At 43.8% G+C, this 25,670-nt stretch overlaps 1 protein-coding gene across 1 annotated transcript in view; it reads right to left on the reverse strand.

The window, feature by feature from the left end:
• kl (klotho) overlaps positions 1-25,670 on the reverse strand; it is a 129,132-nt gene that overhangs the window by 52,319 nt on the left and 51,143 nt on the right. Inside the window, exons 2-3 of the mRNA XM_068034407.1 lie at positions 16,194-16,710; positions 4,523-4,791 (exon numbers count right to left, since the gene is read on the reverse strand). Of these exons, the coding sequence (XP_067890508.1) occupies positions 4,523-4,791; positions 16,194-16,710 (786 nt within the window). The remainder of the gene's footprint in view (positions 1-4,522; positions 4,792-16,193; positions 16,711-25,670) is intronic.

The following is a 25,670-nucleotide window of genomic DNA, read 5'->3' on the forward strand; positions in this document are numbered from 1 at the left end:
TTCACCCTTCCATCCCTGCCACTCTACCAGTGGCCATGCTGTTGCAGGTCAGCCAGCCCAGACTGCTGCTGCCCATGCTGACATGGTTCAGTTTGAACCCAGGCTTCTAGGCCCAGAGCTGCTTAAGGCCCTCTTCCAAGGCCATCTACAGTCTTCCCCATGAAAGTCAGCAGCCGTCCATTAGTCATGCTGCAGCCACTGGGGTAGCACTGCATAGGAGCACTAGGACAGGCAAAGGCACACAGAAGAAAGACATTAAAGGAATGCGCAAGGATAATTAGTTGATGTTTGCAATATGGTATGCTTTGATTTGTAAATTTGGTTTGGAATGTTTATTTTGTGTTGGCTTTTATTTTTGCATTGTGGCCCAGTGAACACTGTGATGGTCAGTGACAGAGGGAAGGTAAGTTGTGGGACTGCTGGTGAATGGGGAATTGGGGTTGTGCTTACTAGTATCCAAGTTGGATAAATTGTTCACAGTCTAGCCAGAAAGGGATTGTGTGTTGGCCTCCTCCCTTCCTCTTCCTCCTTCTCCACCTCTTCTCCCTCCATTCTTCCTCCTTCTGCTCCTCAGCTGTTCGCTATGTAGCTGGTGGCAAGGGCTGTGCCCTCATGATGGTAAAATTGTGCAGCATACAGCAGACCATGAATCTTGACATGTGCTCCTCCAGAGCAGTTGAGGCAACAGATGGTTGTTTCAGCACAAGAGTGATCTGCATTATTATAGTTCATGTAGTAGCTTAGGTTTCATTGTGTGCATGCTGTGCATGTGTGTTAGTTGCGCACTAGTTTCATGAGCCAAGCCATCAGTGGTTTGTCTTGGTGGCTCAAATGCAGATAGACTATCACAGAATGAAGACATTGTGACTGCTGCCAGGATACCAGGCATCGACCTGCATGAAACACTCCATATGGTTGCACACCAGCTGGATGTTGAAATACTGGAATCCCTTTCAGTTGTGGTACATCTTTGAATTAACTTGTGGTGCCCGCAAAGCAACATGCCACAAAGCAACATGTGTGTAGTCAGTGGCACCTGGCAACATGGGGAGGCCTGCAATCCTCGCGAAGCAGCATGCTCACTGCCACCTTGTGCTCTCTGGCAAGAGGGAGCAAAATATAGTCAGCTCTCTCTGAATAGAGAGTGTCAGTGACCTCCTATATGCAACAATGGACAGCAAACTGCAAGATGTTGCAAATATCTCCAGCTCCAGCCTGGAAAGAACCCAATGCATAAAGGTTCATGGCCAGGGTCACCTTCACAGCCACTGGCAATGTGGACCTGACCCAGCTCTGGGGTTGCAGTTGCGACTGCAGCAGGTGGCAAATTTCAGTGAGAACATCCTTACAGAAGCACAGATGTCTGGCACACTGTTCTTCATTGAGATTCAGGTAGGAGAGGTGTTCAAGGAGCTCCTTGAACACCCTAGGTGGATATGGCCTCCTGTTGAGGGCTCTTCTCTTCCTCCTCCTTCCTCGTCTAGCAGCTTGCTTTGTTCTGATCACCTCTGCTCATTCTCCCCGTCATGTTGTATTCCAAGGGGAATGCTTACAACTGCACCCCCATGTCTGAGAGCAAATGGTTTGTGCAGAACCCCTGAAGTCAGGGCAAGGTGCTTCAGCGTGTGACACACCATTCCCTGTAGACTTTACCAACTTCAGAAGGAAATCTAGAAAGCACCAAACACTTCTACAGTCGTAACAACAGCCAGTAGAAATCATTCAGCCACTAACTGAAAAATAGTCGATGATGCCTTTAAATAGCGATGGTGGTAGGGTCCTTCCTGCTGCTGAACGTATGTTCAGCCATGCAGAATTAAGAGAAGACATTAGCTGGAGTGTTGAGGTCCAAAATGGCAACGCTGGCGTCAAATCAGAGTTTTACACTGCATATGTCCGGTGGACGCTTATTGCATGCACGATAACACCATCACCAATATGGCATCTGGCGCAACTCACAACAGAAGTGTGCGTGCACTCCTCAGACAGCATTTTGGATATTTAAGGTCATTCTTGGAACCCAAAAACCAGTGCAAGGGGTCAAAGTTTGCACTAATCATTTTTACAGAATGTACAAAAACAAGCAGGTTAACTTTGGAAGCCGTTAAGGCTTAAAACCCAGAAAGGACAGGTATAAAAAGGTATTCCAAGCCTCCAATCAACTTGCCCTGACTGCAGCTGAGGATCTTTTTCATTTATACCGACAATGATTGTCTCCTGATTTGTACAGCTTGTGGTTAGTAGGCGGGAGGAGAATGTGGCGGTTGCATCATGAGCGGAGACAAAAGTGTTTTTGGGCGGCTGTAATTGTGTCATCTGACCCTGATTGGGATATATGAATGAGGCTCTTTCCTGTAACAAACTGCAGCCCCTGGACGCCTGGATTGTGGTCCACCTGAAAATGCGGACGGACAGAAACTTGACAGTAAATCAATGCTTTCGTTCTGTTTAGTCCTGCTACTGTTCCATTTATAGGTGCAGATGGGGCAGTCAGGACACAAAAATCTATCCCACTTTTTTGAAGGTGTTCCAATTGATTATAACTCAGGTTATTAGACACTTGATCTTTCTTCATAGAGAAAACTGTCTTATTTCTCATGCTGACTTGTTGATCTGCAGCAAAACCCTTTTGGTAGCTTGGAATTTTTTGCATTAACGATGTCTAAACACAATTGTTAGTTGCACAGCTTATGAGTTCAAAATCTCCATATGAGCCCACAATATTATGGGACGCAATGGCATTGTAAGTTAGTCTTCAAATATTAGGGATGTGGGGGTTAAGAAAGAAGAATGGAAGGCATGATACCCTTCACATCCTTCTACAGCTCAGCTCTCCCTGGGACTGCAAGGCCCAGCTGAATACTATAGTCTCCTTAAGATAGAACAATGAACCTATCTCCTGGCAACCTCAGACTGTTGCACGTTAACTAACATCCAGTTGTTCCATGGAGAAATAAGTTGAATTCAAGGCACATAACCCTAAAATTAAAATAAATAAGTAAAAACTCACCTCATCACTTAAAATGAGTTATTCAATATTTAAATGAAAATAAAATATATTTTACCGCCTCAAAATATGCCTTACTCTGGTTAAAAAAGATTTTCCCCAAAACAGATTATGTCATTCAATAATAAAAACCGGAAAATGATGAAAATACTCAGCAGGCCAAGCATCTGTGGAGAAAGAATCAGAGCTAACGGACTGAATTTTATTAGCGCAGCGCTGCTTTGAAGTCGGCGGCCTTCAGACAGAGAAGCATCACCGCTGAGCACCCGCGATATTTTGCGCGGGGGCTCATTTAAATAGAGGGGCCGGAGCGGCCGCCCCCATTGACGTAGAGGGGGCAGCCACTCCGTCCCAGCAATAGCATCTGGCAACACCGCGCAGGCACCGGCGCCATTATTAAAGGGTGTCAAGCCCTGAGGAACAAATTAAATTCTAGAAGTCACACTGTGGGCAGAGTAAAATGAAAAACATTATTAACAGATCGAGGCCCCTCCCCCACCCTTACAATGGCCATTTCATCTTACTTGCACACTGGAAAACCTCTTCTTTCTAATCATCAACTTTGCCTCCTGAACTTTGTAACTTTGCCCCTCAACCCCTTCCCATCATCCCCACAACCAATAGAAAAGGTTTTCCCTGCTCCCCCACAGCCCTGATAATTTCACTCCTCCCCCCCACCCCCCACCAGTGTCTCACCTCAGAACTCCGTATGGAGTTCCAAAGGCATGCGAGTTGTGGTCAGCAGCTGTAATATCTGCTTGGGACTGCCGCCGGGACAAGGTAAGCATATTTAAATTTATTTGGATTGATTTAACTATTTAAATGAAGGCCCCGCCACCGAGCGGCGGGGTGGGGGGGGCGGGTGGTGCACCGAGGCCTCGCCACAGCCGGTAAAATGCGACGGGGCCTTCTTGGCATCAGCGGTCGGGCTGACTGCTCCCACAAGTATTTTACGGCCCCCCCACCCCCACCCACCAAGAGCCCCGACGTCGAGAGGCTGGTAAAGTTCAGGTCCACGTTTCAGGTCGACAACTTCCAACAGATTAAAGTTCATCAACCTGAAACGTTAACTCCTTTTTTTTTCTCTCGGCAGATGATGCCTGACCTGCTGAGTATCTCCAGCATTTTGTTTTGATTTCAGATTTCCAGCATCTGCAATATTTTGCTTTTTTGTTGAGATAATGTCCTTCCCTTGATTTATTTAAATGCCAGAGAAAAATTAGAACAGATGGACATTATTTAATATTGGCAGTGTTTATGAAATAATACTTGAGAAATGATATTTGAAATTAGGATGGGGGCATGTGATGCAGAAAAATTGACTCATATGTAGTGAATCCAACAAAATGGTGACTTCTGTAATACAGCAAGTTCTGCAGACATTGGAAAATGTCAAAATTCAAAACTAGAAAATGATTGTAAACAAAGGAAAACCTTTAATTCTTGTGTTAGCAACTTATGTGTTGTGTTAACCAAATAATGACCTGAATTTTTTTAAAAAGTAAAAAAAAATACCTGTATGACATCTTCAGAAATGCCCCAAACAAAACTGTAAGGAAAGGTTCCTGTAATAGGTTTGTTTTCTGGTATAGGTGGGAATCCCTTGTCTTCTATCACTTGCTGATAGAAAAAAGCAGATGATTTTGGCATCCTCTCCTTCTCCTTGCTTTGAAAGTCAATGTAAAACAATCCTCGTCGGGTACTGAAACCAGCATCCCATTCAAAGCCATCGACCAGTGACCATGCTGTGTATCCAATGACATCAACTCCATCATACTTAATTGCTGTGAAAGTACAAGTACCAAGAATGTTAATATTGAAGTTTTATATAGACAAAATGTATGAAATGCATCTGCTTTACAAGAAACATTTATCTTCAAGGACTATTTTGCTGCACCTAATTGCTTTGCAAAAAAGGGCAGCTTGTTAATGAAAGAAAGATTTACATTTATGTAGCACCCTTCACAACCACCAAGATATTCCAAAGTGCTTTACAGCCAATGAAGTACTTTTTTGAAGTGTGGTCACCGTTGTGATGTAGGAAATACAGCAGGCAATTTACACACAATAAGCTCTGATAATGACCAGGTAATCTGTTTTTGTGATGTTGGTTGAGGGATAAATCTTATCCAGGTCACTGGGGATAACTCTCCTGCTCGCTATCAAAATAGTGCCATGGGATCTATTATGTCCACCTGAGAGGCCTTTGGTTGAACATCTCATCCGAAAGGCTGCACTTCCAAAAATGCAGCACTCCATCAGTCTAGCAGCTGTGTTTTATCAGCGCACTGCACTCCGCGGTGGCGTGCTGTGAAAGCAGCAACCTTCTAACATGGAAGTGCCGCCGCACAGCCCCCGCTGTCATGCTAGGCCCCCATCTGCCAAGAATGAGGCACATTAATTTTGTCATGAACATTGATTTTAAACTGTTACTGGAGTGAAGAAAGGACTTGTTAAACAGATCAGCTGTGGCTGAAAAAGGCATTTTCATATTAACAGACAGTGATTGGAAGGACAAAGGACCATTCCCTGACACATTCAACCCACAATAGACCTTGATCACCAGGTATTGTGTGTAAGAGGAGCGTTCCAAGACATGATCAGACCAGTTAGTCACATGACTAACCTGCTTGGCAACCTGGGTTTTTCTGAATTGTACGAACAGTTTGAACTCAGAAAGTCTGTTTGCTCCTGGACTGAGAAAATCTCTCCTGTCTGCTCCCATCTCTTTCTCACAAGCCTCTGAATCCACTGAAGACACATGAACACCAAGAGAGAAAAGTCTCTTACAGCGAACAAGGTTTAAGAAGAATACTGGGCCCCAATGAAAAGCAAGATCTACCTACAATCAAGGACTCTACAGTGAGCTTGAAGGACTGTAACAACAACTCTTCAGATATTGTCTCAAACTTTTCCACTTTATTTTTCTTCTCTTTTCTGTCTCTATTTGCATGTGTGTATCGCGTATGCATGCTAGCTAGGGCGCATCGTGTATCCGTAGGCATTAACTGAATTAGACTTTATGTTGAATAAATTTCAACTTTTCTTCTTTAAACGTAAGAAAACCTGTTGTGCTGGTTTCTTTGCCTTATAATTAGAAAGCGGTGAACAAGGATTCACCAAAGGGGAGCTAAAAACACAGTGTGTTTAAAATTAAACCCTGTTACGGTAAGACCAGGTGAAGGCTGAGAGGGAACCCTAGACCCCTTTCCCCCTCTGGTCGTAACCCACGATGTTATGCGTGGAGGCTGATTTAAATGTAGGGGGCGGAGCGGCTGCCCCCGATGACGTAGAGGGGGTGGCTGCTGCATCCCTGGCAATGGCGTCTGGCGCCATTTTTAAAGAGCTTCAAGCCCTTAGCAATTTTTAAAGGTATATTTATATTTAATTTTTTAAATTAAATAATTAGATGATGGGGGTCCTTCCCCAACACCACCCCCCCCCCACCCCACCCCGCCAATGGTCTTTTCATTGCCCTATATTCACAAAATCTATTTTATTCCCAAACCGACCTTTCCTTCCCAACCTTCTCACATTTTCCCTTCAACCCCTTCCTACCACCCAACAGCATTCCGAAGGCACGTGAGTCACGGCTGGTTGGACGTAAAACTGGCGTGGGACAGCCAACGTCAGCAGGTAAGTTAATTTGCATTTAATTAATGCTAATTTCAATCAAGGAGCCCGAGCAAAACTGAGGTCAATGGGAATCAGGGGGAAAACCCTCCGCTGGCTGGAGTCATACCTAGCACAAAGGAAGATGGTTGTGGTTGTTGGAGCTCAATCATCTGAGCTCCAGGACATCGCTGCAGGGGTTCCTCAGGGTAGTGTCCTTGGCCCAACCATCTTCAGCTGCTTCATCAATGACCTTCCTTCAATCATAAGGTCAGAAGTGGGGATGTTTGCTGATGATTGCACAATGTTCAGCACCATTCGTGACTCATCAGATACTGAAGCAGTCCATGTAGAAATGCAGCAAGACCTGGACAATATCCAGGCTTGGGCTGATAAGTGGCAAGTAACATTTGTGCCACACAAGTGCCAGGCAATGACCATCTCCAGCAAGAGAGAATCTAACCATCTCCCTTTGACATTCAACGGCATTACCATCGCTGAATCCCCCACTATCAACATCCTAGGGGCTACCATTGACCAGAACCTGAACTGGAGTAGCCATATAAATACCGTGGCTACAAGAGCAGGTCAGAGGCTAGGAATCCTGAGGCGAGTAACTCACCTCCTGACTCCCCAAATCCTGTCCACCATCTACAAGGCACAAGTCAGGAGTGTGATGGAATACTGTCCACTTGCCTGGATGGGTGCAGCTCCAACAACACTCAAGAAGCTCGACACCATCCAGGACAAAGCAGCCCGCTTGATTGGCACCCCATCTACAAACATTCACTCCCTCCACCACCGACGCACAGTGGCAGCAGTGTGTACCATCTACAAGATGCACTGCAGCAATGCACCAAGGCTCCTCAGACAGCATTTTCCAAACCCGCAACCTCTGCCAACTAGAAGGACAAGGGCAGCAAATGCATGGGAACACCACCACCTGCAAGTTCCCCTCCAAGTCACATACCATCCTGACTTGGAACTATATCACTGTTCCTTCACTGTTGCTGGGTCAAAATCCTGGAACTCCCTTCCTAACAGCACTGTGGGTGAACCTACCCAACATGGACTGCAGCGGTTCAAGAAGGCAGCTCACCACACCTTCTCAATGGCAATTAGGGATGGGCAATAAATGCTGGCCTGGCCAGTGACACCTGCATCCCATAAATGAATAAAAAAATAAATAATTAGATGAAGGTCGCACCGAGGCCTCGCTGCCGCCTCTGATATCTGGCCGTGCCTTCACGACGTCGGGGGTCGAGGCGGGCCTCTCTCGGCAGAATTTTACGGGCCCCCCCCCCACCCCCACCCCTCACCACGACCCCCGACGCTGAGGGGCTCATAAAATTCAGCCCTAGATTTTTATGCTCGAGTCATAGTATGGGTCTTAAACCTACAACCTGCTGACTCAGAAACAAGAGCGCTACCAACTGAATCATGGGTTATTTAGGCAGTATACTTTAAACCCGGTATTCGATACTTTTAAAAACTTATGCCCCAACTATTATGAGAAAATTTCAACTTCTAGAGAATCTGGATTAAAAATGTCAGTTATGGCTGGGATTCAAATCTTTGTAGTTAAAACTCTAATGCTTATAAGTTGAGGTAAATGTGCTTTAAAAAAGCCCTGTGCTTGATGCTGGGTTCCATTATTTCTTGACTTCCATTTGAAGTCAACATTTTCTAATACATTACAGATAATCAGATTAGATTTTTGAACCATTCATGTAACGGTGCTTGATATTATAAAGATGGAAGAGGCTAAATTTGGGCATCATGAAAACTTCATCATGAATGATAGCTATCTAGAAAAAAAAATCACAGATTAGAAGTAGCGAAGTGCTTCAAGTACTTAGATGGTTAATTGGCAGGTCAGTATTCATTCAAATAGAGCAGATCTCTATTCAAGAATAAGACTCATTACTTAGTGGCAAGATTTCACTGCTTGCTGTTTATTTGATAGATCTGACTTTTTTAATTGACGACACCTTGTGATATAACTGTATTTGAATGTTGATTTTGGCTTTAAAGCAACTTTTTTTTGTTTCTTCATTTCATTTTGGATGTCAGTCTGTACAAAGAGGGATTTGAGTTCTCAAATTAAATTCCAGATAGGTATGTATAACAAGATCTGTAAATATCAATAAGTGTCTTATTGGTCAAAACTCTTACATTAACTATTGTACGCTTTTGAATATTTCTTCGTAAAAGAATAACCTTTGCCCTTTTTAGCCCTTTCTCCTGTAATAACCAAAAATGGGATGCTCATGACCAAGTAAGAATTGTTCAGGTGCATGGACTATTATTGGTAGCAAACATATATCCAAATTCCATATTTAATGAAAGAGAGGGAGAGAGTTATTAGACTAGATGAAAATTCCACATTCTAACCACCTCTGTGTGCAGAAACCCTTTTCAAAATCTCATTTAATTATTTATGTGATGTCTCTGACAGAAACACACTTTTATCTCACAGGATTCACCGTAGAAAGTCACTTCTACCACTCCCTTTTATAGTTTTTCTTCCTGCCTCCTATTTTCCCAAACTTTCCGTTGCTGTGCTTTGTGTTTTCTCCCTCTCCCACAACCTTTGTGTTCCTGTTCAGACCCACCATCCCTCTCTCTAGTTAAGAACTCGCTACCACAGTAGTTCGAGTGAATAGAATAGATGCATTTAAGGGGAAGCTAGATAAATACATAAACAAGAAAGGGGTAGAAGGTTATGCTGAAAGGGTGAGATGAAGCAAGGTGGAGAGAGGCTCTTGTGGAGCATAATAACCAGAACAGGCCATTTGGGCTAAATAATCTCTTACGGTGCTGTAAATTCCATGTAATTCTCTATTTTTCCTCCACTCTGGCTGGCTTTGGCTGCTCCTCATTTGTTTTTCACACTATGGGACCTGAATTGATGCAATTCAGTCATTCATGTTGCCTTGAGAATGCACTTTACTATGCTCTTTCTCCCAGTCTCTCTCTCTCTTTCCAGACATGTTCCTCTCTCTGTCTCTTCTTGTCCAGCTCCCTAGTACACTCACTCAAAAGGTATCAAACCACCAGCCCTACTACTGTTGCATCACCAATGAAACTTCCACCTATTGCTTTGACTTGGCTGTGAGTCCATTCCAAATACCAGGGAAACGGTCATTTAAATAATATAGGCAGGTGCTTGTGCCTGTAGCATCACAACAGGAGCACCTGTCCTGTCGAGGAATACTAATCTCGATCCTGCTGCTCCAACAGGGGGAGCCAGAGTGGCCAGGTTGGCCTGAAAATAAAGGTAGGCAAAAATGTTTTATCACCGCTTTCTCTGATAAAGGACAATCCAGAATGATAATCAATCCTTCTAGGTTTCATTGCAATTCCTCAGTTATGACACCTACATTAAGCCCAGGACAGAACCCCCTCCTGATCTCAGCAGATGCAGGTACAAGGTTGGTGGTGGCGTCTTTCGGATAAGACGTTAAATGGGGACTTGGTCTCAGATGGATGTAAAAGGAAGGTATTCTAGCCAACATTCATACCTCAACATACATCACTAAAACAGATTACCCTGGGCATTTATTTCATTGCTGTTGGTGGGAGCTTACTGTACCTAAATTAGCTGCAGCGTTTCAAGGATTTGAACTCTTTTACCACTCACAGTGGAGTTTCTGTTTTTTTTTATGGGAAGTTTATTATTAAGTGAACTTCTACTATTTAAGTTCAACTTAAACTCCCTGGCTGTAGTGTGAGTCCTGTCACCAGGCATCATCACAAAAGTGATTGTTTTGAGCAATTGCATAAGGCAATTATGGGATAGGTGAATAAATGGAGTCCTGCACTATGCTGGGGAAAATTTTCAACTCTGCCTGGGTGTAAAACTGGTACAATACTTCACTGAAATTAATGGAAATGAAAACTGGACAGTTTCTATAAGGAACCACACTGCCAGTTTTACACCCAGGTGGCAAGTTGAGAATCTACCCATTTATTCCGGGGTAACAAAGTCTTGATATTACCCCTGTGGAAATGTGCCTCCCGCTGACCAATGGTAGAGGTACATTGGTGTGGTCATGGCATAACTCTGAAAACTATTCTGCCCTATTCAGCCAAATAAAGCTGCCAGTAGCAAGTAGCTTGTGGGGGAAAAAAAGAACTAGAATCATTGGATGTTACAGCACAGCAACAGATTTTTTGACCAATCAAGTCTGCTGTGGTGTTTTTCTCCACCTGAACCACCTTACCTAATCCCATTCTCCTGCCCATTCTCCACAACCTTTAATATTCCTACTTCTTTTTAAAAAATCATTTATGCCAAACAAAAAGTCTGTGGCACAGAATTCTTCATTTTAACCATCACCTATGTACAGATAGTCTTTATAACATCGCATTTGATTTTTTTGCTGTGTCAACAGCAACAGCATCTTCATCTCACAGAATTTACCATCAGTAAGGAGCTTGAGGGGAGGAGTGGGTTGGGGGCCAGACTGCAGGGTGGGGTGGGAATTCTGAATTATACCTTGTTGCTATGTTAGGATACTGCTTGATTCTGCTGAGCTGCCAGCTCAGTTTATTGCTCTATTCACGTTCCCACCCATATTTTATATTTTGTTGGGTGTTGCTATTATTGTGGCTGCTGTCCTCAGGACTGTAGGGGTTTCCTGTCATTAGATCATTATGACTCTTGTTCCTCCATGAGTAATTTCATCACCTTTGAATAGCTTTTAGCTGCAAAGATCCATGGAAGCATTTCATCTTGGGCCTTATCAACACTCTCCATGCATTTTGTAACTTCCATGTGAATTGTATGAGCTTGGATGATTCATTTGATTATGGAAGTGTGCCCTTGGTTTGTTTTTCTTCTCTAAAATGTTTCAAAAAGGGAGAACTTAGGATTTAAGATCAATGGCCTTGAAATTTTGTTGCAACTCTTCTATTTTAATGAAGGCAATGATCTTTTTAAAATAATGAACAAATGAATTGTATGTGATTATCATAGAATCATACAGCACAAAAGGAGACTATTTGGCCCAGCATGTTTGTGCCAGCTCTTTGAGAGAGCTATCCAATTATTTTCACTCCCCTGCTTTTTTTCCACAGCTCCGCAAATTCTTCCTTTTGAATTATAAAAGTTTGACAATTACTATTAAATGTGCTTCCACAACCTTTCCAGGTAGTGCATTCCAGATCATAACAACTCGTTGTGTAAAAAAATTTCTCCTCATTTCCTCTCTGGGTTTTTTTTTTGCCAATTATCTTTAATCTGTGTCCTTTGGAGTCTGATCTTTCTGCCAACGGAAACAGTTTCACCCCATCCACTTTATCAAAACCCCTCAGAATTTTGAACACCTTTATTGAATCTCCTCTTCACCTTCTCTGCTTTAAGGTGATGTTAAACATTTTCATACAATTACTTCCATAACATACTTTCACAATGAAAGCATTGAATTTATTTTTATCAATGCGTAAAAGTGTTTATTTTCAGAGAAGCACTGTTCTGGTGAAATGATTTTTTCTGAAAACATAAACTTTTGTTCATCGCTATCATTTAATCTATGGGCTGGATTTTGCAGTCAGTGACACAGCAATGGCACTCACCACTGACCTCGAAGAAAGCTTCCCACAAAGATCTAGCAATCTCTGTGGCGTGGTTTTCCCCTTTCCCGATGCCAGTTCAAATCTGGCGCCAAGTAAAGGGGATGTCTCGGCATACAGCAACAGTGATGTCAGCAAGTAGGTAAGCAGCCAATTACATTTAAGCATTTGCACACAAGAAACAAGGAAGTTAAAGCACTTAATAGCCCACATTTTTAATTTAAATTTATGGATGGCAAAATAAATTATGTTTAGATTAAGAATATGTGGAATTTTGTTTTATCATTTTGGAGAAATTTGACATTGTGCAAGTATAAAAGTAGCTTCTCATGGTCAATGCGGGTGTTTAACTGTAATTAGGAAGTTCATACACCATTAAAAACAGTTACATCTCATTCAACAGGTGTAATATTTTCAAGGGTTTTTACAATAAGACTAATAGCGTTAGAGTGGAATTTCTCGTCAATTCATAGATTTCCCTTTGATTGCAGTCTGAGGGCAATTGTGGGTGCCTCAACAGTGCACCCTCTGGAAAAGGGTAGAATCACTGACAGCAACTTCAGGATTGCCACATTATTCCACAAGTGCAGGCTTCCAAAATTGCTGTCAGTTTCAGTGGATCACAGTGAACGCTGACAGTTTCGCTATCGCTACCATTGCAAAATCTGGGCCTACATGTGCCATAGCACAACAGATAATGATTATATCACAGCACTGGATTTTAAGAGCCCGCCACTGGACTCGGTGGCGAGCTTAAAAAATGGTGGCCCTGCCTGTGTGGGCCACATGTTAAAAAGCATCCGCAATCTTAAGCGCGGCGGCTCATTTAAATAGCCAGGGTAGCCTGCCCACCCCCCCCCCCACACCCCCCCAATCTCGTGGAGGAGGCAGGCTGTCCGTCCCCAGCAATGACATCAGCTGCCTGTGCGCAGGCGCTGGCTCCATTTTTAAAGGGCAGCCACCCCTGCCGCCGAATTTAAATTTTTAAAGACATACACCCCAAAATTAAATAAATACATTTCTAACACCCCTTTCTCATCTCCCCTTTAATTATTTGCCCTTTGCCCCCAAAACACTTACCTTTAACAACTGACTTTTACCCCCCCAAACTGCACAACATTTACAGTTCAACCCTGCCCACCATCCCCTACAGCCATTACATTTATTTGACCCCATCCCCTTCCCTCCCACACTGAAAATCTTACCTCCTCCCGCCTCCCCACCAGTGTGGCGCCACCTTTACCCAGACAGGGATTTGAAGGCGCGGGAGCGCCAGCCTCCACGCTCAAGATCGCAGCAGGCCCTCACGATCAATTGGTAAGTGTATGTTAATTCATTCATTTTGTTGATTTGAATATTTTAATTGTGGTTCCATCGCCCAGCAGCTGCGGTGCCGCCATGGAGCCTTGCCGCAGCATGAAGGATCGGGCCAGGCCCTCATGGCATCGAGATCCGTGGTGAGCCTCAGCAAGAGCCATCTTCAGGCCTCCCCCCATCCTCGCCACGGAACCCGATGCCTGGGGGAGAACAAGATCCAGCCCCACATTGTACACTGCTCAATTTAGGTGCTAACCTTGGTTCACTGGTAGCATTCCCACCTCTGCATCAAAAGGTTGTGGGTCCAAGTGACAGAAAGCTGCACTGTTAGAGATGCCACCTGTTGGATGAAACATTAGCAGAGGCTCCATCTTATCCCCTATTTGAAAAAGAGTAGGGCAGTTTTCCTTCCTGTCCTGGCCAATATTTATCCCTCAACAAACATTACTAATACAGATTATTTGATCATTATTTCATTGCTCGTTGTACAACCTTGCTGGAGGCAATTTGGCTGGCACATTTTCTGTAATACAACATTTCAAAGGTACTTTATTGGCTGTAAAGCACTTTGGTGGGACATCCTGAGATTCTGAAAGAGGTTATATAAATGCAAGTCCTTCCTTTCTCTGATCTAGTAGTATAAAGAGTGTTTAAATCTGGCTGGGGAAGTCCAGAACCAGGAGACACAGAGCTGAATTTTGCGCCCCCCCCCAAAGAGCGGGATGGTGGCGGGGAGTGGCATAAAATGGAGCGGGAAGCTCAGGGGGCCCTTCCCAACCCCTTCCCACCGCCACTTTATGCAGAGCCAATCAAGGCCCTTAAGTGGCCAGTTAACAAGATTTTACACATGGCAAGCAGGCGTCCTAGACCCAAGAAAAGCCGCCTGACAAAAGCAGGTGGTTTTCTGACGGCCTGGGGTGGGGGGACCCTCATGATTGGGCACCTTGTGCCCAACAGAGGGCCACCCACGATGACCCAACCAGCCCCAAAACCCAACACGCCCTCCAGTCCCCCCATTCGACCACCCTTGCGTCGCTGGGGCCCGACTGATCACCCCGGCGAGGCAACAAAAACTTATCTGCGTTCCGGGGTTTCCCGACATCTTCACGATGCTGGGTGCAGTCCCAGCAGTGGCCACCACTCCCGGTGGCGCTGCTGGGACAGACAGCTGCAAGCCCGTTGATTGGCCAGCAGCTCTATTAGGCGGGACTTCCTACCTCAAGCAGATGGAAGTCCCGCCTCAGATTAATTAGAGCCCAGGGTCCCGCAAAATACCGGTCGGATCCCTAGGCCAGGCAGAAGCAGGTTCGCCATCGACTTCTTAGTCGGTGGACGGCTCGCCGCCGCCTAGAATAAAATCCTGGCCAGTCTCAGAATAAGGGGCAGTCCATTTACAACTGAGACGAGGATGAATTTCTTCACTCAGAGGCTGATGAATCTTTGGAATTCTTTGCCCCAGAGGGCTGTGGACACTTAGTCATTGATTATGTTCAAGACTGCAATCAATAGATTTCTACATACTAAAAGCATCAAGGGATGCTGAAGCAGTCCGTGTAGAAATGCAGCAAGACCTGGACAATATCCAGGCTTGGGCTGATAAGTGGCAAGTAACATTCGTGCCACACAAGTGCCAGGCAATGACCATCTCCAACAAGAGACAATCTAACCATCTTCCCATGACATTCAATGGCATTACCATCGCTGAATCCCCCACTATCAACATTCTAGGGGCTACAATTGACCAGAAAGTGAACTGGAGTAGCCATATAAATACAGTGGCTGCAAGAGCAGGTCAGAGGCTAGGAATCCTGCGGCGAGGAACTCTCCACCTGACTCCCCAAAGCCTGTCCACCATCTACAAGGCACAAGTCAGGAGTGTGATGGAATACTCTCCACTTGCCTGGATGGGTGCAGCTCGAACAACACTCAAGAAGCTCGACACCCCATCCACGACAAAGCAGCCCACTTGATTGGCACCCCATTCACAAACATTCACTCCCTCCACCACAGATGTACAATGGCAGCAGTGTGTACCATCTACAAGATGCACTGCAGCAACGTACCAAGGCTCCTTAGACAGCATCTTCCATCCCGCGACTTCTACCAACTAGAAGGACAGGGGCAGCAAATGCATGGGAACACCACCACCTGCAAGTTCCCCTCCAAGCCACACACCATCCTGACTTGGAACTATTTTGCTGTTCTTTCACTGTCGCTGGGCCAAAATCCTGGAACTCCCTTCCTAACAGCACTGTGGGTATACCTACCCCACATGGACTGCAGCAGTTCAAGAAGGCAGCTCACTTCGCAAGGGCAATTAGGGATGGGCAATAAATGCTGGCCTAGCCAGCGATGCCCACATCCCATGAATGAATAAAAAAAAGGATACAGGAATAGTGCAGGAAAATGGTGTTGAAGTAGAAGATCAGCCATAATCTCATTGAATGGCGGAGGAAGCTCGAAGGGCTGAATGGCCTACTCCTGCTCCTATTTCTTATGTTCTTATCTAGTAGATTCAGATATTCCTGCAGGTGAACTATTTTGTATCAAAGGTAGAATGTTTGATTTATTTTCTGTTTGCAAAGATTTAATAATGGTCATATTTCATTTTAAGACATTATAAATGAAACGTCCTTAAGTTGGAACTTTTAAAAACAATAGTAAAATGGTAGAATGTTACCTTTCAGCACATCCATGAGAAAGCTCTTTAAAGGATACATATTATAAACATCCTCAGTCTTTGTACTGCTGCTGCTGTCATCCCAACCGTTTTCTACAATGAATATTTTTGAGTTGTTGTATTCCGTGTGAATCCAATAGAGAAGCTGTCTCAGAAGATATTTTTTTGATTGGTTAAATAACAGTTTTGAGTCCAAAAGGCGAAAACTCAGTGGCCCAAATGAAAGTGCAAAAAAGTCAGCTGTTTTCTGTATTTCCAATTTCTCTCCATCGTCAAAAGCTGGCAGCAGAGATTTGAGGTTATCTTTCATACACGCTGGATAATCGCCATCTATGAATATTGGTTTAGCAAACCAACCTAATACAGAGTTGATGGAGCATTGGCATAGCTGCACAGCTTCAGGATTAATGTCCCCATTCTTTGGCCCAACCCAATGAGAAGCCAAAGCAATTGACACATGACCTTGCTGAGACTGGCGGAAATGGTCATTGTAGATATGCCAAGTCTTGGAGTGTGCCTGGTAATTAACATATTAAACATAAGGTTAATTATGATATAATGTCAACTTTATCATGGTCAAAGAGACATTTACTTTATTACACAACACAGACTATGCTTTAAAGCTAAAATCTTAATAATTCCATTAGTTCCATTTTTACATATTTGAATTTCTTTCCTGTATCACCAGGTCTCCTGAGATTTCCCTAGATATGAAATAAAGGGAAGCCAATTAGTTCCATGTACTGTAGACATAGCTATTAGAAGTTGCCTCTATTTTCCATCTCTGTGTAGAAGCAGGGCCTTGCTCAGTGCCTGTTCTTGTAGATGACATAAAATACTAAATATGTCACCAACTATAGGTGCACAAGGGAAGGTTCTACCACACTGTTCCACAGTGTTGGAACACTAGCTCACTACTCTACTGCACTGTTGCCAAATAATGTTGTGATTTCAGTGTTGTCATTAATGTCCCCATTACTGGGGTTAAAGCCAGCCATGCTAACTGGTTGTGCAGTGCACAAATAATATACATTGTGGGCTAATATGCCAAATACATTAATATTGATATTAATGTCATCAGAAAGGTGCAATATGAAAATGTCTGCAGAACGTAGAGTCCTTGTCATTCTTTCCAGTAGTGTTCCTGCTATATAATGTTAATTTCCTGTAAATATAGATCATTCAAAGAGGTTGAGACAAACATCTTGTGCAGTTCAAAACATGAATACATGACCATCTCATGTTAAGAGCCTCGGGACGTTTTAGTACGTTAAAGGCACTATACAAATGCAAGTTGATGATGTAATGTAGTTATGAGAGGTAAATTTTAATATCTTGTTTGGAGTATCTTCTAAGGGGTGTAAATGCATGTCTGAGATTGACTTTCTCCAAGGTAGCAGTTAGTGTGAGGGTCTGAGGGGTACAGAGAGCATAAGAAGCTGTTTGGTGCTATTTCATCATATAAGAATTGAGTGACCGTGTTTCAAGGATCATCTTTATGTCGAGTGTTAATATGGGAGAAACGTCTTTGTTCTGATATTTTTGAGGAGAATAGTAAACTTTATAAATACTGTAAATGTACTGTGTGTACTAAGTATGGTTCATTGTTAAATAAATTTGTCTGTTGGTTCATAGTCTGAACTACAGTCTGATACAGTCTATTTTCTTTCAACTTCCAAAGTCGAGGAGATCAATGTGGACGCATATAGTATATTGCAGTAAGTCGGAATACAGAGACAACCTGAGTCTTGTTTTGTTACGAGCTCACAGGACAACAGTCTTGCTTGTACTGTGTCTTTATTGAACTGAACCTGTCATGGTTGCCTGCAATGTGTGCCTCATGATAGAGGTCACATGACTACAGCAATCCAGGAGACACATTAGTACAGTATTTCATTTCTATCCCAAACATCCCCCTTTCATACAAAAAAACCCAAAAATTTGCATGCATTATTATCTACACTGTGAGTTGCCCAAGTTACCCACTATGCACACAACTATTCTCATGCATCAGTAGTTCGTTATTCTTGTCAGTCTCTGCACATACATTGCACACATAAGGCTGGATTTTACAACCCCCCGCGACATCGGGGGTCCCGGGGGGATTGGGGGGGCCGAAAATGCCTCTGGCAGAGGCCTGCCATAGGCACAACGCCAGGAAGGCCCGGCCCATATTGTCGGCGGTGGTGAGACCTCGTGGCGGCCCCCCACCTCGCTGCTTTGCGACGGGATCCGTATTTAAATATTTAAATGTATTTAAATTAAAGAATTGATGACCTACCCACTCCTGCCGTGCATTCGGGAACGATATTGCTGCTGGTGGCCGGCACTCCCGTGCCTTCAGAACCCCATCTAGGCGTAACAGTGGTGAGGAGTGGGGAGCAGGTAAGCGTTTCAGTGCCAGAGAGGTGGGGAGTGGGGGTCAAACTCATCTGATTGGTGTAGGGGATGGTGGGAAGGGGTAAAGTTCACAGTTTATGAACTGTGGGGGGGGGAAGGTCAGGTGCACAAGGTATTTTGTGGGGGAGAGGGCAAGGAATGAATTGTTTGGCTATTGTGGGGGGGTGGGAGAAGGGCTAGAAACTCTTATTTACTTTTGTTGAATCCATTTTAATTAACTATATCTTTAAATATTTAAATGAAATTGAAGGTCTCGAAGCCTTTTAGAAATGTGTCGGCGCCTGTGCAGCCAATCTCGGCGACGAGCTTATAAAATCCAGCTGATCGTCTTTAAATCATGCTAGTCTCTTAATGGTGCAATGTTGTTGGCTGTTCATCTAGGTGATTTTCCTTCTCTGGGGAGTGTTGTTCCCATGTCATTTGTTGTTGCAGTGGTAACTGTTGTTGTTCCATTTCCATTGTTGGGGTGCTCTAGATCTCTGGGACTGATGGTTGTTATGTGGTCAGTGCAGATGGTGAGTTCTCATCTTCCTGATTGGCCGCCTGAAGTGAAGAAACAGCTTCTCCAGTTGTGTCTATGTGCCTGCGGTTGCAAGGGTATATCTGGTCGTTCACTTCCACCGCTTACGATCAAGGTGACAACTGCTCAACGCAGGTCGCAAATTGTCACTTGGGCTGACTCTTGGTGAGAACGTTGAAGGTTTGTACCCTGATTTGCGCTCCAATGCTCAATTCTGGCAATGGTTTGGCAGTTTTGTCAAACTGAAATTTGGCTTTCTGCCGTTTCATCTTGATTTTGTCACTCGCGCCTGTAACTACTTCTGGCTTCGGTAGCTTTTTTGCTATTGGAAGAGAAGTTTGGGTGTGGTGTGACAGTAGTCTTTGTACCCGACTACTTTCTATTTTCTATGCCTTCAGTAGGTGTGTTTCTCCACTCAAGGATTGCCTTGTATACATCTGTGCTGGATTTGCTTGCTTTCTTCATGATTCCTTTGGCGATTTTCACTGCCGCCTCAACCTTTCCATTGGACTGGGGATAGTGTGGAGATGATGTATGGTGTTGAATTTCCCAATTTTTTATGAAGCGGCTGAATTCTTCACTCGTGAACTGAGGGCCATTGTCGGTCATCACGATATCTGGAATGCCATACTGACCGAAGTGTGCTTTCAGGCATTCTACAATCTCACCAGTAGTAGTTGAGGTCAGCTGGTCTACCTCCCGGCAGTCATAATAGTGACAAGATAATCAGTTCCAGCGAGAGTGAAGAGGCCTACTCCCAGCTTCATCCATGGTCTGTCTGGTATGTCATGTGTCATCAGCAGCTCTTTAGCTTGCTTAGCTTGGTACCCGTTACACGCACTACCCTGGCTGATGTGGTCCTTGATTTAATTGCTCATGTTTGGCCAGTAGAGCACTTCTCTTGCCTTCCTCAGACTTGACTCAATTCCTTGGTGGTTTGCATGGATGTGCTTTAGCATCTCTCCTCTCAACTCCTCAGGGATAATGAATCTATTTCCTTTGTACAAGATGCTATCTTGGGCTGTCAATTCATCTCTGTATGGCCAATATGCTCTTGTGACCACAAGAGTGTCCTTGATGCTGTCAGGCCATCTTTTCATCACTACTTCATGCAACATTTGTTGAGTTGGACCTTGTTAGGTAGTTTGCTTGATTTGAGCAAGGTGCTTGTCAGTCAGATTCAATGTCTCTGCTGGGTTGATGACTTCCAGAGCTTGTTGAGCTGCAGCTTCACGTTGGATCGGGAATATTTCACACTAAGTCGTAGCATCCTCTACTTTCTTCATAGGGAGTGCTGCTCTCAACAGCATGTCAGCAATGTACATCTGTTTCCCTTGCTTATATGTCACGTCCAGATGATATTTCAAAACCAGAGTAACATTCTTTGCAGACACTTTGCAGCGGATAATAGAGGCTTGAGAAAATGCTTTGAAGTGGCTTGTAGTCGGACTCGACTGTCACTTTGTCTCTTCTAAGTACGTATTAATGAAAATGTTCACCAGCAAAGACAATGGCCAGACACTCTTTCTCAATCTCAGCATAGCGTCATTCCGTTTGCGTTAATGGCCTTTAAAACCATTAAAACCGGTTGTTTTTGCTGCATTAGGGTTGCTCCAAGTCCTTTCTCATTGGTGTCACACTGCAGGATGACTTCATCATTTACATCATAGTATATCAGCACTGGCATTGCCATCACTAGTTGCTTGATTTTAGTGAATGCTGCTTCTTGCTCTGTGCCCCAATACCACTGCACGTCCTTGGCAGTGAGTTGGCGTAATGGTTCACACTCTGATGACAAATTGGGCAAGAATTTTGCTAAATAGTTGACGAATCCAACAATTCATTGCACTGCTTTTACATCTGTTGGTTGCCCCATCGCTGCTACCACTCTCACCTTTTCGGGATCCGGGCGAAGACTTTTAGCTGTCAGTACATTGCCTATGTACTTGACTTCGGGCATCTTTAATTGCAATTTTTTCTTGTTCACTTCAGATTCATCTGGCAAGCTCTGTCTAACAGTCCCACTAGATTTTGATCATGGTCAGCATTAGCTTCTTCCATTGAGTCTCCGCAGCCATAAACTAACAGATCATCCACTACAGCTTCCACTCCGGGAAGATGACTAACTATCTCATGCTGTCTGGGTTGATACTCCTCTGGAGCTGTGGAAATGCCAAACGGTACGCGCAACCATCTGTATCTCCCAAACAGCGTCCAGAATGTAGTTAGAAAGATGCTGCTTTCATCCTGCTTCATGTGCCAATAACCATTCTTTGCATGTACGGTAGTGAAGATTTTTGCCTTTGCAAATTGTGGCAAAATTCTTTCGATGGTTGGCATGGGGTAGTGAGATCTTTTCAGAGCTTTATTTAGATCCTTTGGGTTGATGCATACTCTCAGCTTTCCAGGTAGTTTCACTGCTACCATGCTGCTAATCCATTCTGTAGGAGCTGTCACTTTCTTGATTACTCCCTACTTTTCCAGCTCTTCTATCTTTTCTTTCAGGCTGGCTTTGAGGGCAGCTGAATTGATCTTAACCTCTCATCTACTTAGAGATGATATTCTCCAGGAAGACATCCTAAACCTGTAAACACATTATTATATCCTCTAGGATCTGTTCCATGGTCAATGGTTTAGTGTGCTGCGACACATTGCAAATCTCTTTTTGTATGTTAAGGGTTACCAGTCCAAGCTTTAGACTTGCTCTGGCTAACCATCTATGATTTGGAACTCCAGATCTTCGCTCCTGTTACTGCATTGGCCTCTCAGAGTAATTTCTCCTCTTGGTACTGGAGTCATAGGGAGATACAGCACTGAAACAGGCCCTTCGGCCCACTGAGTCTGTGCCGACCAACAACATCCATTTATACTAATCCTACATTAATCCCATATTCCCTACCACATCCCCACCATTCTCCTACCACCTGCCTACACTAGGGGCAATTTACAATGGACAATTTACCTAGCAACTTGCAAGTCTTTGGGTGTGGGAGGAAACTGGAGCACCCAGCGGAAACCCACGTGGTCACAGGGAGAACTTGCAAACTCCGCACAGGCAGTACCCAGAACCGAACTCGGGTGGCTGGAGCTGTGAGGCTGCAGTGCTAACCACTGCGCCACCCCATACTAATATGGTGCCATCACATAGCCTCAACCTTACTTTTGAGGACTTCATTTTTGGATCGCCATGTTGAGCCACTTTACACAGGTCTGTGAAGGTCATGATGTTGCATGATGCACCGTTGTCTATCTGACATTTTATGTTGACTTGATATTTTCCTTCTGCAGTCATCATTCCAACAGTCACAAACCATTTATCACCTATCAACCTGACTGAACTAACCTGTTGTATGGGGTATTGTGATTTTTCAGAATCTTCGGCTGATATCTCTCCAGTGACCACTTGTACTGCTCGTTGTGCTTCCTTCTAGCCAAATGCTTATGTGCAAAATGATTCAGCTTCTTGCAGTGAGAACACTGCTTTCCCCACACTGGTCATGCCTTCTTTTACTTTGTGTGATGTCCTCCGCAGTATTTGCATCCTACCCTTTGTCCGTGATCCTTCTGCCCTTTCGGCCGGGAATGTCTATCAGCATAATGCAAGGCCTGGTCTGTTCTGCCATGAATATGCTCTAACTACTGATTTACAACCTCAGCGCTTCTGCACATGTCGATTGCTTTCCTGAGAGTAAGTGTGTCTTCTCTCAGTCGACGTGCTCTCATTGCAGGATCTCTTACGCCCAATACAATCCTGTCTTTAATTAGATCATCTTTTAGATGCACTAATACACAGGATTCTGTAAGCTGTGTTAATTCAGTCACATATTGATCAATGGACTCTTTTTCACCTTGGGCCCTAATATTGAACACGTACCATAAGTTATGTTGGGGTTCAAGGTTCAAGGTTTTCAAAATTTCTGCTGCCTGTTTTTTTGTTCTTCAGAGAGATTTATGGTAGAATACATTTTGTAACAGCCTCTCCCCAACAGTGATAAACATGTAGCTATTCGTAGCAGCTCTGGTTTGTTCATTAAATCTGTCACAATTTAATAATTTTGCCATTGTGAGTGGAAAAACTGCCAGCTCTGCTTCATATCACCTTTCATTTAGACTGGTGCTGGGAGAGGAAAATTTGCAGCCATTGTGTCTTACTCAGTGCTTTCAGCTGTGGCCTGCTTCTTTATTCCTTTTCTGTGGCTTCCTGTGACATTTACTGGCTTTCATCAGCTCTGAACATTTCTGAGTTCCTATTTTAGTAGCTGTGCTTCTATACAGCTCTTCAACACTCAATCTCAGCTCCACTCTGACACCATGTTACTAGCTCACAAGACACAGGCTTGCTTGTACTGTGTCTTTATTGAACTGAACATGTGATGGCTGCCTGCAGTGAGTGCCTCATGGTAGAGGTCACATGACTACAGCAAACCAGGAGGCACATTAGTGCAGTATTGCATTTCTATCCCAAACATATTACATTTACTTAAATATTGAGTTGGTAAAGGCATGTTCTGTTTTGTAGGGAAAACACAAGCTCCACTTACAAGAGTGGTAGATGAAGGCAATCCAAAGGAGAACTTCCAACTTAAAGATGTAAGCAGCTACCTCTAAGTCACCTTTCAAATTCTCATGTTAAATCAACCTTTTCTTCATAGTTCAGACTTGTGGCTCTTTTTTCATCACCTCCAGTGTTTGACTATCTCTCTGTATCTCAGTGACCAGAAATGAACACAGTAACTTAGGGTGTACAAAGAACAAAGAACAAAGATAATTACAGCACAGGAACAGGCCCTTCGGCCCTCCAAGCCTGCGCCGATCCAGATCCTCTCTCTAAACATGTCGCCTATTTTCTAAGCTTCTCTATCTCTTTTCTTCCTGCCCATTCATGTATCTGTCTAGATACATCTTAAAAGACTCCATCGTGCCCGCATCTACCACCTCCGCTGGCAATGCGTTCCAGGTGCCCACCACCCTCTGCGTAAAGAACTTTCCACGCATATCCCCCCTAAACTTTTCCCCTTTCACTTTGAACTCGTGTCCTCTAGTAATTGAAACCCCCACTCTGGGAAAAAGCTTCTTGCTATCCACCCTGTCTATACCTCTCATGATTTTGTACACCTCAATCAGGTCCCCCCTCAACCTCCGTCTTTCTAATGAAAATAATCCTAATCTACTCAACCTCTGTTCATAGCTAGCGCCCTCCATACCAGGCAACATCCTGGTGAACCTCCTCTGCACCCTTTCCAAAGCATCCACATCCTTTTGATAATGTGGCGACCAGAACTGTACGCAGTATTCCAAATGTGGCCGAACCAAAGTCCTATACAACTGTAACATGACCTGCCAACTCTTGTACTCAATGCCCCGTCCGATGAAGGAAAGCATGCCGTATGCCTTCTTGACCACTCTATTTACCTGCGTTGCCACCTTCAGGGAACAGTGAACCTGAACACCCAAATCTCTCTGGACATCAATTTTCCCCAGGACTTTTCCATTTACTGTATAGTTCACTCTTGAATTGGATCTTCCAAAATGCATCACCTCGCATTTGCCCTGATTGAACTCCATCTGCCATTTCTCTGCCCAACTCTCTGTGGTTGAACTGGATGGAGTACTGTACAGCTTAGGTAGCATTTCATGTGACTTATATTCATTTCTGTTGGCATCCTATTTGTTGTTTTAATCCACAGTGAATGGATGTGTTGAGTTCCAAATGAACAAAACTCCTAGATCTCTTCCAACTTTTTCCTAGCTATTTCACCACATTCATAGAGTACTCATGCCTCTCAGCTTTCAGTCTTATTACCTGTAGTTTATACTCGCATGTGCTAACTTTCACCTCCCGTTATCCGATGCAATTAAATATTTTGTCAAACTGATTTTGTCATTTCCAAGCTGTCCCCAATTATGCCTTCTAGCTTGGTATCACTTTAAAATCTAATCAGTCTGCACTGAGTTTCTGAATACAAAGGTGTTTCTTTTTGACTTCTGAGGAAAGGTCACTGACCTGAAACGTTAACTCTGCTTCTCTCTCCACAGATGCTGCCAGACCTGCTGAGTATTTACAACACTTTCAGTTTTTTATTTCTTTGTTGACCTTGGCATCATCAGTTCCTCATTGTAAGCTTGGTGTATTTGCGAAGACCCGCCGTCAGGAAGCCCCAGTGAAAAAACAAAAACTGGCAGCACAAGCTCAAGGCCAATATAAATGTTGCTCTGGAAGTGGTAGTGATCTCAATGAAGATCACTGAGGCATTTCACTCAGCACTTGCCCCTGCCATCTAACAAGTACTTTCTGCTTCCTATCTTTCAAACAACTTCTTATCTATTCACAGGTTTTATACTGAATCTCCACAAGTTCAAGCTTAATATCATCTTTGTTGATATTTGCACTTTTTTCTCATCTGCTTTTTCTGCAGCTCCTCAATGTTGCTTTCAGTTATTTTCACTTCGTACACAGTTGGAAGGGTAAGCAGGTGCAATTAAAGTGCTGGTGTGTTTAAGGTAAATGTCATGTAAATAAATAAATAAATGGTCAAGATGTAAGTTCATCACAATAC

This window comes from Heterodontus francisci, chromosome 6 (assembly GCF_036365525.1).
Source record: "Heterodontus francisci isolate sHetFra1 chromosome 6, sHetFra1.hap1, whole genome shotgun sequence".
Taxonomy (NCBI): Eukaryota; Metazoa; Chordata; class Chondrichthyes; order Heterodontiformes; family Heterodontidae; genus Heterodontus; species Heterodontus francisci.